The sequence below is a fragment of the Pseudophryne corroboree genome, chromosome 6 (assembly GCF_028390025.1).
Source record: "Pseudophryne corroboree isolate aPseCor3 chromosome 6, aPseCor3.hap2, whole genome shotgun sequence".
Lineage (NCBI taxonomy): Eukaryota > Metazoa > Chordata > Amphibia > Anura > Myobatrachidae > Pseudophryne > Pseudophryne corroboree.
In genome coordinates, this window is record NC_086449.1 from 525,935,687 (window position 1) to 525,949,854 (window position 14,168).

The following is a 14,168-nucleotide window of genomic DNA, read 5'->3' on the forward strand; positions in this document are numbered from 1 at the left end:
AGCTAACCCGCCGTGGGCGGACGATTTATCTGCTCAAATAAAGAAGTTGAACCAGTCGCTGACTATTAAAAAGTCTGACCGTCGCTCGCCTACGTCCAAGGGGTCCTTTAAGCGAGCGCTTGTCTCCTCACAATCCACTGCTGTCACTGACACCTCATCGGATGAAGACGGCACTTACACTGACCCCACAGGTTCTGACTCGGATACGGCTGATGGGGAGGGGTGGTTCACATGTGGATGCTCCTGATCTCTTGGAGGCTATTAAATTAATTTTACAGATTACGGATGATCCTGAGCCATCCGTTCCTCCTAAGAAACCAGATAGGTTCAAGCGTCAGAAGGTGATTAAACAAGTTTTACCTCACTCTGACCACCTAATTGATATACGTCAGGAACCCTGGGAAAACCCGGGTACGAAGTTTGTGCCTCAAAAGAAGATGCTGGCTCGCTACCCCCTCGCGCCGGAGCTGTCTAAGAATTGGGAAACGCCTCCTCCAGTGGACTCACATGTGGCTAGGATGGTGGTTTCCTCAGCTCTACCGGTCACCACCGTCGCGTCTCTAAAAGAGCCTACGGATAAACGCGTGTAGGGTTGTCTGAAAGCGATTTACACCCTCACGGGTGCTGCACAAAGGCCTACTATTGCAGCTACTTGGGCTGCAGAGGCCATTGAAGCATGGGCCTTGGAGTTAGATGCTGAAATCTCCTCTGACCATGCTAGACAATGCTTGTCTTATATTGAAACAGTTTCTCGTTATATTAAAGAGGCGGCTTCTGATGCCGGTATCCTGGCAGCCAAGGCCTCTACTACATCAGTCCTGGCTCGCCGGATATTGTGGCTGAGATCCTGGTCTGTGTATCTGGACTCTAGAAAAACCCTGGAGGTACTCCCTTTTAAGGGAGATATTCTGTTTGGGGAGGATTTAAATAAGATTGTGGCTGACTTGGCTACTGCCAAAACTGCCTGTCTGCCAAGTACTGCTCCTTCTGTGTCGAAGGCTAAAGGTACTTCCTTTCACCCCTTTCGTCCTTCAGGTAAAGCAAAAGGTCAGGCGTACAACAAGCAGGCTCGCACTTCCAAACCTGGTAAGCCTAAGCTCAAAAGAGCCTGGGCGGCCCGTCAGCCAGCTTCCAAGACAGATAAGCCTGCCGCATGACAGGGCGGGCCTCCCTCTGGGGGATCCCAGGGTGGGGGGCCGGCTTTTAGGGTATACCCAGGAATGGTTGAAGACCACTTAAGATGCCTGAGTACGGGAAGTAGTCACATGAGGTTACGCCATAGCCTTCAAAAACCGACCCCCTCATCGATTTTGCCAGACAGATGTCCCGTTGGACAAGACAAAGGCAAACACTCTACATTCGGTGGTACAGACCGTCCTGGATACAGGAGTCGTAGTACAGGTGCCTCTTGCGCAGAGGGGCCGGGGGTACTATTCTCCGCTGTTTCTAGTCCTGAAACCGAATGGGTTCTCCCGGCCCATTCTTAACCTCAAGGCATTGAACAGGTTTGTGAAGGTTTTCAAGGTCCGGATGGAAACCCTTCGCTCTATAGTTCTGGCCTTGGAACCTGGGGACTTCATGGTCTCCCTGGATATACAGGATGCTTACCTGCATGTTCCTATAGCAGTGTCTCATCAGCAATACCTGAGATTTGCGATTGGCAACTGCCATTACCAGTTTCGGGCGTTACCTTTTGGTTTAACAACGGCTCCGTGAGTTTTTACAAAAATCATGGCGGTGCTGACGGTGGTACTCCGCCGTCAAGGGTTCAGGATACTGCCGTATTTGAACGACTTGTTAATCCTGGCAAATTCCCCAGAACTTCTCCTGCGTCATCTAGATGTGACGGTCCGGTTTCTGCAAGCCCACGAGTGGCTCATCAACTGGAAGAAGTAATCCCTGATCCCTGCTCAGAGCATGGTGCATCTGGGAGCACTATTGGACACTCACAACAGCGGTTGTTCCTGTCTCAGGAGAAAGTCCTGAAACTTCAGGACAGGATTCGTTGCTTCCTATCTCGTCCACAAGTGTCGATACATTCGGCGATGCAGGTGCTGGGCCTCATGGTGTCAGCATTCGACATGGTGGAGTACGCTCAATTTCATTCTCGCCCTCTCCAGAGGCTGATTCTAGCCAAATGGGACGGCCTGCCTCACCGGATCAGGTCTCAAAAGATCTCATTGACTCCGGAGATCCGTCTGTCGCTGCTCTGGTGGCTCCGGGACCAACAACTGTGCAGGGGCCGTCCGTTCTGGATATCCGACTGGGTCCTGTTGACGACAGATGCCAGTCTAAGAGGTTGGGGCGTGGTGCTGGAGCAACACTCCCTTCAGGGGCGGTGGACCAAGGAGGAGTCCCTCCTCTCGATCAATATTCTGGAGTCTTCAATGCCTTGAACCTGACCCAGCATTTAATTCAGAACCATCCTGTTCAAGTACAGTCGGACAACGCCACCACAGTGGCTTACATAAATCATCAAGGCGGCACTCGAAGCCGCCTAGCAATGAAGGAAGTCTCACGGATTCTACAGTGGGCAGAACGCAATCTACTGGCCATATCGGCAATATTCATTCCGGGAGTCCTGAATTGGGAAGCGGAGTTTCTCAGTCGTCAGGACGTGCATGCCGGCGAGTGGGGCCTCCATCCAGAAGTGTTTCAACTCCTAGTGGAAAGGTGGGGCCTTCCAGACGTAGATCTGATGGCGTCTCGACACAATCACAAGGTTCCGGTCTTCGGAGCAAGGACAAGGGATCCTTAAGCAGCATTCGTGGATGTGCTGGTGGTACCGTGGAGGTTTCGGCTGCCGTACGTGTAGGGTAATTCGGAAGTTCAAGCAAGAAAAAGGAATTCTGCTTCTCATAGCTCCAGTGTGGCCCAGACGGCACTGGTTCTCAGACCTGCAAGGCCTATCGTCAGAGCGTCCATTTCTACTTCCACAACGCCCAGACCACCTCGTTCAGGGCTCCTGTGTTTACCAGGACCTAGCCCGGCTGTCTTTGACGGCGTGGCTCTTGAAGCTTCCGTCTTAAGGGCTAAAGGGTTTTCTGAGGCGGTCATTCAAACTATGTTGCGGGCCCGGAAACCGACTTCGGCTCAGATTTACTATAGGGTCTGGCATTCTTACTTTGTTTGGTGCGCATCTAACGATTATGACGCTTCCAAGTTTAGTATAGCCAAGTTGTTGGCTTTTCTTCAGCAGGGCCAGGACTTAGGCATGCGTCTGGCCTCCCTCAAGGTTCAAATATCTGCCTTGTCGGTGTGGTTTCAGAGAAAAATTGCGACCTTACCTGATATACATACCTTTACTAAGGGCGTGTTGCGTATCCAACCTCCCTATGTCCCGCCTGTGGCTCCTTGGGACTTGTCGGTGGTTTTAGAGGCGTTACAAGAGTCTCCGTTTGAACCTCTTGGTTCAGCTGACCTTAAGTGGCTTTCCCTTAAGGTGGTGTTTCTGCTGGCTATTGCTTCAGCTAGAAGAGTGTCGGATTTGGGTGCCTTGTCCTGTAGTTCCCCATATCTGATATTTCACCGTGACTGGGCGGTTCTTAGGACTTGTCCCGGCTATCTACCTAAGGTGGTTTCTTCGTTCCACCTTAATCAGGAGATTGTAGTTCCGGCACTTGTTTCTCCTGATCTGTCTCCCAAAGAGCGGTCTTTGGATGTGGTACGGGCTCTCCGTATCTATGTGAAGAGAACTGCTCCTATTAGGAAATCGGATTCTCTTTTTGTTGTGTTTGGGTTTCACAAACGTGGCTGGCCTGCTCACAAGCAAACTCTGGCCAGATGGATTAGAATGGTGATTGCACATGCTTATGTGAAGGCTGGTCTCTCTGCTCCTGATCATATTAAGGCCCATTCTACTTGGTCGGTTGGACCTTCTTGGGCGGCCCAACGTGGTGCGACCCTTGAACAATTGTGCAAGGCGGCTAGGTGGTCCTCTGTGAACACGTTCATAAGGTTCTATGCCTTCGATACTGACGCTTCCCAGGATGCTTCCTTTGGATGCTGGGTTCTAGTGCCTGCTACAGTGTGTCCACTCCCATAAGGAACTGCTTTAGGACATCCCCATTGTCCATTCCTTGTGGAGCCCAGTGTACCCCGCAGCAGAAAACGAGTTTTATGGTAAGAACTTACCTTTGTTAAAACTCTTTCTGCGAGGTTCACTGGGCTCCACAAGGCGCCCACCCTGACGCACTTAGCTTCTTTGGGTTGGTATGGCATTAGCCGCTGACACGTCTCCTGTCACGAGAATGCGGTGTTGTGGCTACTAACCATTGTCTCTTTTCCTGCTACTGCATTGGACTGGTTAACTTAAAACTGAGATCCTGTGCAGGGAGGCGGGGTGATATAGGAGGCAGCGCTATGCATTCTGGGAACAGTCAAAGCTTTGAGCCTGTTGGTGCCTCGGATCAAGATCCTACTCTACACCCCATTGTCCATTCCTTGTGGAGCCCAGTGTACCTCGCAGAAAGAGTTTTAACAAAGGTAAGTTCTTACCATAAAACTCGTTATTTTATATCTAATGCATATCGATACGTTCATTCCTTGCTTTAAGTTATTTTACTAATGCAAGGATCCATTACCCTTTCTGCAAAAAAATAAGAAAAAAAGTTATTTTTTTATACAGCCTTTCCCCCTGCAATGTCAGACTTGTACAATTTTGCTAGAAATCCTTTTATTTTTAAAAATATCTGGTCTTCATGAACTCTAAAGCCCCCCACACACTAGATGATAAATTAAGATATTGCTCTGAAGGGCCATTCTGAGCGATATCTCTTACTATCTCGTCTAGTGTGTACACTCGACATCATTAAAAATGCGCACCCCTGCGCATCGGTAATGATCCCCTCCCTCGTCTGACCACTTCAGACAAGGAAGGACTCATTAACAAGGACCATGCTGAAGTAAAGCCCCCGCTGCTTCCCCGCTGACATTAGCAAGTGTGTATGCACTTGTCGATATCTGCACCCCACCGGATCACCGCCACTGCCAGTATCGTCGGGTACACACATCGGCTAGTGTGTACCCAGCTTAAGACTGGTTGAATATATTTCAGTGTGTCTGTCACTTAACACTGAAATATGTTGCACATCTGCTCTAAACTCTACATCTTTAGATGTTGAAATGTTTCATGACTAAGTTTGGTTTGCAGTCTAGCTGTCCATTTTGGTTGCCTTTGTTCTGTTTTACTAATATCCTTTTGTGAACAGGATCTCCGCAGCTTTACACAAGTTAAGTCTTAACAGTGACGTATAGAGATGCAATGTAATTGCCTTTTCTTTCTATTAATGGGTTGGGTTAGTGTGACTGGCAGTTGGGAGTCTGCCCGTCGCCATACCAATGGCGGGATCCTGGCTTTTAGATGGCCGATGGGGTGGAGCGAATGCAGCGAAGCCCCTTGCGGGCTCGCTGCGCTCTCCACGCAGTGGGCTTGGTGGCTCGCTGCGCTTGCCACAAGTGGGGAATAGTCCCTTTTTCGTCGGCATGCCGACCGCCGGTCACATTACCACATCCCCTATTAATGCCTCCTTCATCAAGTACTTTCAAATAATCTCAGGCTATAACACATTCCTTTCCTTTTGTTCTTTAAAACGCCAATTGCTCTGTAATGTGTTTTCAGATTCTTATGTGCCATATCATTCTTTTACATTTTAATATCTATTATATAAAGCACGCAACACTATTCGGTTTCGTTGATAAATCCTTAAATAAACAGTGAATTATTTTAGACAGATTTGTAACAATATGTTAATGACATCTAAGCTATGTCCATATTTCTGTAGAAAAGGTATACTTTTATTTTCAGTGAACCCATAAGCTACTTGTAACTGAAAGGTGTCTATGCACCACACTGTATTTTAATGTGTTCTCTCTGGATAGAAAAGCAGCCATTTGGGTATTTCCAGTGCACTGTCTCTGCACATACATGATTGAGACTCTTGGCAATGTACTGTACAGAAAGCGCCTGATCTCGTTTAATAATTTATGGATTACAGCAGCCTCATAACTCACAGGATCATGAATTAGTCATGTGTTAATTTCTTCAAAGCTTTTTGAATGCAACATTTATCTCGGTACAAGTGAAGCAAAATCCAAAACATACTTAAGAAGTCTACTTCATCTCTCCCTTTCCCCCCTTTCTATTTGATATGTACTGTAGGAAGACTCCTGGGATAAACCAGCAGATGCTAAGTGTGCTGAAGCAGGGTGTCTCTTCACAGCTGTTTGGATACATTTAGTTTAACTTATTGGCTTGTCCAGCAAATTCTTCTTGAAATCCCAGTTTTCGTTAAGTTGTAAGCTTCATTTTGGAATTTTGAAGCGGTATATAAAATATTGTTGTGTAGAGAAAAGATAACAATTCACTCCCCCCCCCCCCCCCCCCCCCATGCAGATATAGGGATGTCTTAAGCAGTGCATTGTTACTTGCTCATTCCCATGCATTGAGTGGTTTGGCTGAATCCTCTGTGCCAGAGAGCATTTAAGGCATTTAAACATGGTTGGCAATAACACACTTCTTTCCCAGCATGCTTACACTTATACTGCCGACAATGTTAAAATACTTTAAGCTGCATTTAACCTTGTCTACATAAAGCCTGATTCAGAGAGGGATGCTATTCTATTATTCCCATAGTTGTCCAATGATGGGATTACTGCATATGTGCCGGAGCCGCAGACTGCATTGACAGGCTGCCGCCATTTCCGGGCAGGGAGCTTGTCAGTTTCAGAAAACGGGGGCATGTCGGCCTGTTTTCTGGTTGTGTCGAGGCCAGTGTCTGCGTATTCTGGCTTTGGCAGTGGAGTTCGAACGGCCACTCTGAATAAGTTTAGGCCATCTTCCTGTATCTTCCTACACAGCAGCGGATTAGAGAAGTCTGGAGTGGGTGCCCCCCCCCCCTTTTTGTTTCCTGGTGCAGCTCAGCGACTATCCGAACAGCTTTATCTCCGTATCAGGCCCATAGTGCTGCAGGCCTAGTCTTGTGAAGGCCTGATTGCGATATAATGAATGTTGAATTAACACATATTCCTATAAAAAATACTCTTCACACTATTTAGAATGATCTTACTATTGCAGCTCTCATGCACAAGTATAGGTGGTTTTCAGAAAATGTCCTCATGTTAGGAGTGAAAACAGTATGGTTGAATTAAAGCATTTCACTTAAGATTAATGTACTTCTAGAATCTCATTTTGAATAAAAATACTGTGCTACTTCTGGAGAGCATTAATATGTTTTCCTTGTTGGGAAAATTAAGCTTTCATATAAACAGGTGAAACAAAGGAGTGTTATTTTTATTTAAAAAATAAGTTTAGTATGTATATATATATATAATATATTTTTTTCTTTTTTAATCCATGCCTAAAATAGACTTAATTTGTTTCTTTGCACAGATAATGATTTATCTTATAGACAAAGTACTGCCTAACAGCTACTTTGTCAATAACCTAAGAGCGCTGTCAGTGGATATGGCTGTATTCAGGGACCTCCTGAGAATGAAGTTGCCAGATCTGTCTTACCACTTGGATGTACTTCAGAGAACTGCAAATAGGGAAAGTGGAGGTATGCTTCTAGTATTAGCTGCTTCATTCCAGTACTGTAGTAATCCCATGTAGCAACTTTCTTCAAGGTACATGGTCATTAACATTGTTGTTTGTTTCTATTTATTCTTTTCATTTCCTTAATTAAATGTTTTCACATTCCTGCTATGTATTGATTAGGTCTTGTAAAATGTTATAAATTATCAGGGCTGTAACTAGGGTGGTGCTGCCGGTGCAAGTGCACATGACCTGTGGACCGTAAACGGCCACCTCCACCCGTAATCGCTGATCATTGTATGCACAACCACTAGCAGTCTTCTACTGCCCGCTACAACGTATAATAGTAGCCGTGTGTCTGGCTCCTTCACTATCAGGCACTATGTGACTGAATTGTTTCACTTTGCGCTCACTGATGTGAGTTATACTGTTATGGGCATCAAAATTGCAAAGGGGAGGCTTCCTCAATTTACCTCCCTAAAGATAGCGAACAATAAAGAAGATTAGCAATTGTGCCTGAATAGATAAGAATGAATGAATGTCCTGAAAGAACTGTATATGAAAAATACTTTACTTCATTAATATAGAAAAACAGTATAAGTGATATCACAATTTGTAAAAACCTTTACAAATGGCCATAGGATATGCAACAGGTATTAAGAATAACATCTAACGGCCATGATTGAGGGTAATAGGCATTCAATGTCCAATTAATTAAAAATGAAAAATGATAAAATATATATATAATACAGTGTGTGTTACTAAAAGTACCCTATGTGGCTAATGGTCTAATAAAACGTAAGTCCACTAGAGGGTGGTGTCCTGCCTTTCTGTGTTACAGTTCGTTGTATAGGCTATGTACTCAAAAAGGGATTCCCAATAAAGATGATGTTAACAGTCTCGGTAGGTGTACACAGATGACTGGTAATGATTGTGGATGTTAAGTAGGTCCCACGCTGTTTCGGGGTACCCCTATGGTAGTCTAGGTGGGGGGAACTTAACAGCAATGGTGCAGATGTTCTGACTCCGGACACACCGTCGTCACCGGGGTCTGGGCAGTTCAGGATGACGTTCTGGTACAGACGCCCTCCTGACCCCCAGAACCCCCGGGAGTCAGTTCCAGTGTCAGGTGGGGGAAAATGGTCAACAGCTTTGTGGCCTGTTTAAGACCATCCGCCGGATCCAGCCCCTCTCCTTACAAAGTCTTACCTGTCTCTCCGCTGCTGTGTCCCCGTGTCCGCCTGCTACTCTTCTCCAAGCGTCCTCTACAACTGCTGCTGTTCGCTGGAAACTTCCGGGTCCAGAGTTGTAGTCACACGATAACGTAGTCGCGGCTCCGTCTTTATGCTGTCTTTCCACACCGGTGTTCTTTCGATGCGGCCCAGGAGGATATTGTTAAAGTTATATTAGATGGTTATTCTTGTCTGTGGTGAATTGAATCTCCTACGCGTATCGACCCACTGGGGTCTTTGTCAGGGAGTCTTGAGTGACCATGTTGGTTCTGGGCAACTTATGACCATTACTGTGTGACATCATTATGGGCAGGGTTAATCTGGAATGACTGGATAGGAACGGAACTGTTCTTTTTGATAAGACTCGGTGTGTCAGACAAAGCCTCACATAGTAGACACTTTGAGGAATTAGGATTATACGAAAAAATGAAATAAATTGGAATGAAAATAAAAATAATAATGACATTAACAAAACGAAACTAAAAACAAAAATACATTAAAACCTTTAAAACCACAATATCCTCCTGGGCCCCATCGAAAGTACACCGGTGTAGAAAGACAGCACAAAGAATGAGCCACCATTATTACCAGTCATCTGTGTATGCCTCTTGAGACTGTTAACATCATCTTTTTGGGATTCCCTTTTTGAGTACATTGCCTACACAACGAACTGTAACACAGAGAGGCGGGACGCCACCCTCTAGTGGACCGAAGTGTCATTAGACCATTAGCCACATAGTGTACTTTTAGTACCACACACCATATATTATATATATATATATATATATATATATATATATATATATATATATATATATATATATAATATAACAGATGTTATCTTTTTCCATTTTTCCTATTTTTTCATTTATTGGACATTGAATACCTGTTACCCTAAACCATGGCCATTAGATTTTACTCCTAATACCTGATGCATATCATATGGCCATTTGTGAAGGTTTTTACAAATTGTAATATCACTTATACCGTTTTACTATGTTAATGAAGTAAAGTATTTTTCATATACATTTCTTTCAGCACATTCATTCATTCTTATCTATTCAGGCGCAATTGCTAATCTTTTATATTGTTAGCATCGCTACTTATATAAATTACAGCAGGCAGCACTGCAGCTGCCTGCCCATGTGCTCCGCCCCCTCCCCCGTCTCCTGTAGTGTCTTAAGCTACTGGGAGAGACGTCAGTCCCACAGCGTAATTTCATAGGCGTTGGGGCAGTAGCCAGCAGTCTACAGGCAGCACAGTGTAGTACTAGTGTGACAGACTGAGTACCCTCCAGCTCTCAGTCCCAGATTGGGGGGTGAGTGCTGTGCTGCATAATGTTATATATCATTAAAAATATGATTCTTCATCATGACATCCTTGTGGGAGAGGGGGGAATTATTAAGGATATAAATGAATGAGTGGCATGGGGATTTGGGTGTGGTGCGGGTTATTAATGTCCAGGTAAAGCTACGTGGTCGAATCTGCAAATAGAAGTCAATACACCATCAAACCAACTCATGAGTACTTTCAATAGAAAAGAATACAACTCGGATATTTACTAAGAAATGTGTTTAAAAACACGGAGCAGTCTCAGAACAAAATACAGTTTTCAAATAGATATCCCTGTTAGCATTGTGTTTGGTTAAAGCTTCTTTGTGTAAAAGTAAAGAAGAATTAGTTGAAAGCCAGAAAAAATTGTGTGGGTTCCCCCCCACAAGCATAACCAGCCCCAGGCTCTTTGAGCCAACCTTGGTTCAAAAAATACAGGAAACAAAATGTGTAGGGGTCCCCCGTATTTAATGAACATGCAACTGGCTTTTGAAGCCGGCCCTTGTTCTAAAAAATGGGGAATAAGTAGGGGTCTCCTGTGTTTAGAACCAGCACCGGACTCCGGGGTAATTCCACAGCCAGGGAACACACTTGACGAGTTCCCCACAGCTAAAGCATTGTTCCCCCTAACTAGTAAGCCCAAGCTGGGGATTCCTAGGGAAGTGGGGACCCCCCCCCCCAATAAAGGGGTCCCTCCTCTTTAAGGGGAAATGTATGAAGCAGTGAAATAAGTGGGGAAGTGTGTCAATGGAGAAGTTGCCCATGGCAATCAATCAGCATTGAGGTAACATTTATCAAGTGCAATCTTTAAATTTATAAGCAGCAGTTGATTGGTTGCCATTAGCAACTTCTTCACTGGCTCCACTCCAACCCTGTATGTATATATGTATGTATGTATGTATCTATGTACATGATCACCATCTGACCATACTGAAGTTTTCTGCAACTGTTTCTTAATCTGTTAGATCTCTGTTTATTACTTTTTGTTTTAAATATTTTGCAGAGTATTGAAATGTGCTGGTCCATAGTTTTTGATATAAAGCACAAAAAAGTCTAATCTATTTTGCCATCTTTTCTACAGGAGGTTATGAGCCCCCTCTCACTAATGTCTTCACCATGCAGTGGTTCTTGACTCTGTTTGCCACCTGTCTTCCTAACCACACTGTTCTGAAAATCTGGGACTCTGTGTTCTTCGAAGGATCGGAGATCACTCTAAGGGTGGCACTGGCCATTTGGGCAAAGCTAGGAGAGTAAGTTTAGTTTGATCACAAAGTCTACATAGACTAATGTATGAGTGTCTTTGTTTAGGAGTGGCTACTATCATATACACTTTTGTAGACCATGCTTTGGACATTTGTTAACGGGTGGACTTCAGCTTGCTGGCTGTCGGGGTCCCGGCGCACAGTATACCGGCGCCGGAATTCCGACAGCCGGCATACCGACACCGTTTCTCCCTCTTGGGGGTCCACTACCTCCCTGGAAGGAGACCGTGCCCGCTGCATGGCGAACGTAGCGAGATGGCAAGGGTCTCATTTGCGCTCGCCGCGCTGTCGGTATGCCGTGGTCGGGATTCTGGCGCCGGTATGCTGTGCGCCGGGACCCAGACAGCCGGCATACCATACTACACCCTTGCTAACAACTAAACATATTTGAAACAGTCATGCTTTTAATATGTATTCGGAATGAGACATCCAATTTTAAGGTTTTTGATTCTGACAGCATTCAGATATATGGTGACAGCCACTTGCACTTATAGAGTGAGATCAGTTACTTGCCTATAAAATGATCCACCATGTCTTCTCTTGTTGCATTGACTTGGTTTTTAGGACTGGGGTCATCTGAGCTTCCTGTTTATGTCCTGACATGCACTAAGTTTCATTAGCAATGTTTGGTAAATATTGCTGTCTGGTAATGTCACTTTTACAGCATCAGTCCTTGTATGATAAATTTCAGACATTATTATGACTAGTTCATTTGACTTGTGCCACTAGAGTAGCCAAGCCATGGGTAAGCATTCTGCAAGTCATGCAGCCACTCCTTATCCTGATATATACAAATTGTAAGACTACATACGAGGGCAGGTCTGTGGACCCGCTCCATATTTATAAGGCAGCATTCCTTAACCAAATGTTAAGCAAGTGATGTGGTATGACGAATGCTCCACTAAGCAGTAATTATTTGAAGCAAATACTTTGTATCTACTTACATACAGTGGTGTGAAAGTTTTTTTTTTTCCTTCTTCCTGATTTCCTGTTTTTACATATTAGTCCCTATTAATTGTTTCTGATCTTCAAACAAAATTGAATAGAAGACAAAGACAACCCGAGTAAACTCAAAGTACAGTTTTTAAATGATCATTTAATTTATTGATGAAAAAAACTACCCAACACCTACTGGCCCTGTGTGAAATAGTAATTGCTCTCTGATGCTGCTTTCAGACATGTGATTTAGGAATTTGATGGGTCTATCAAGCCGGCAAATTCCCAGGTCTCTGCTCCATGAGCCTCGTCAGGAGCAGGGTCGTGGACCTTGGACTTGGTCCTGTGTCGTTTGTTTTCTCAAATACAGTAATCCCAGGTTAATGCGCATTCACTTGTATGTGTGAAAGGGGTATGTTACTTATTCAACCAATGAACCAAATTAAATTGATAATTGTGTTAAATTAGACCAGACACAATCAGGCTTGACTATTGCCAGCCCTGGTGTATCTAAGCATCACTTAAATAAGAACCGTTCCAGCAATGTTTCAATAGGCAGCACAGTTTGCTGCGATCAAAAGAAATTCCAGAAGAGGTGAGTAGGAAAGTTATTCAAATATGGAAGCCTGGAATGAGCTACGAAGCCATTTCTATGGTTGTGGGGCTCCAGTGAACAACAGTGAGAGCTATTACTGTATCTTCAAATGGAGAAAACTTTGAACAGAGTTGAATCTTTCCAGGAGTGGCCAGCCTGTCAAATTCCTCCAAGAGTGCATTGAAAACTCATCCAGGAAGATACAAATTAACTCAAGACCATCTTCGCCCTCCTCAGTCAATGTTACCATTCATGATACCACCATAAGAAAGAGACTGGGTAAAAATTGTTGGACTAGCTGGAAGAGGAAAATCACTGCTAAGAGGAACATTTGACAAAAACACATTGATAGCCCCCAGTATTTTGTGTTAATGTTCTGTTGACTGGCACAGGGCTAGTCCGCCCCGCATATCAGGCCCTACCCCCCTGCACAAGTACAAAAGCATTGCACGGTGGCAATGCTTTTGTACTTGACGAGTAGCTCCCTACCTGCGCAGCTCCTGCGCGCTGGCAGGGAGTTACCCGTCGCTGTCCGGGTCGCAGCGGCTGCATGTGACATCAGTGGCCTGCCCACTGCATGGTCTGGGCATGCCTGCGTTATTCAGACCACGCCCCTAAAACGGCGTCCCAACGCCGCTGGCCAGCCCCCTCCTGCCCAGCGACTGCCTCGGTCTGTCAATCAGGCAGAGGCGATCGCTGGGCTGAGATGGCCATCGACTGTCTGGCATGCGCCGGCGGCTCATGCGCAGTTCAGACCTGATCGGCTGCTGTGGGAAAACGCACAGCAGCGTTCAGGTCTGAATTAGGCCCATCATACCAACAGTCAAACGTGGTGGTAGTTTGTTGGTGTAGGGATGCTCTGCTGATTCAGGACCCTGAGCATGTTTTCATAATTGATGGAGTCATGAATCCTGCTCTCTATCAGAAAATTCTGAGGGAGAATGTCTAGTCATCAGTCCGTGATCTGCAGCTCAAGAGCAAGTGGGTTATGCAGAAAGACACTGATCTTCTGTACAATAGCATTTCCACCTCTAAATGGCGCAAAGAAGCAATTAAGGTTTTGTTGTGGCTTAGTCAAAGTCCTAACTTGACTCCAATTTAGAGGATGTGACAGGACCTTAAATGGGCAGTTTGTGCTCAAAAACCCTCCAGTGTGGCTGAATTAAAGAAATTCTGCAAAGAAGAGTGGTCCAAAATTTACACACATTGATGTGAAAGGCTGATCTCCAGTCTGCGTTTGGTTGCAGTTGTTACTGCTAAAGGTGGCACAGTCAGTT

The 14,168-nt window shown here is 45.1% G+C and overlaps 1 protein-coding gene across 6 annotated transcripts in view; it reads left to right on the forward strand.

Annotated features, from left to right (window-relative positions):
• The window catches only part of TBC1D30 (TBC1 domain family member 30), a 192,476-nt gene that overhangs the window by 148,177 nt on the left and 30,131 nt on the right, over positions 1-14,168 (forward strand). For all 6 annotated transcript variants that reach the window (XM_063927548.1, XM_063927551.1, XM_063927550.1 and 3 more), the window contains 2 exons: positions 7,391-7,559; positions 11,180-11,348. In XM_063927548.1, the coding sequence (XP_063783618.1) occupies positions 7,391-7,559; positions 11,180-11,348 (338 nt within the window). The remainder of the gene's footprint in view (positions 1-7,390; positions 7,560-11,179; positions 11,349-14,168) is intronic.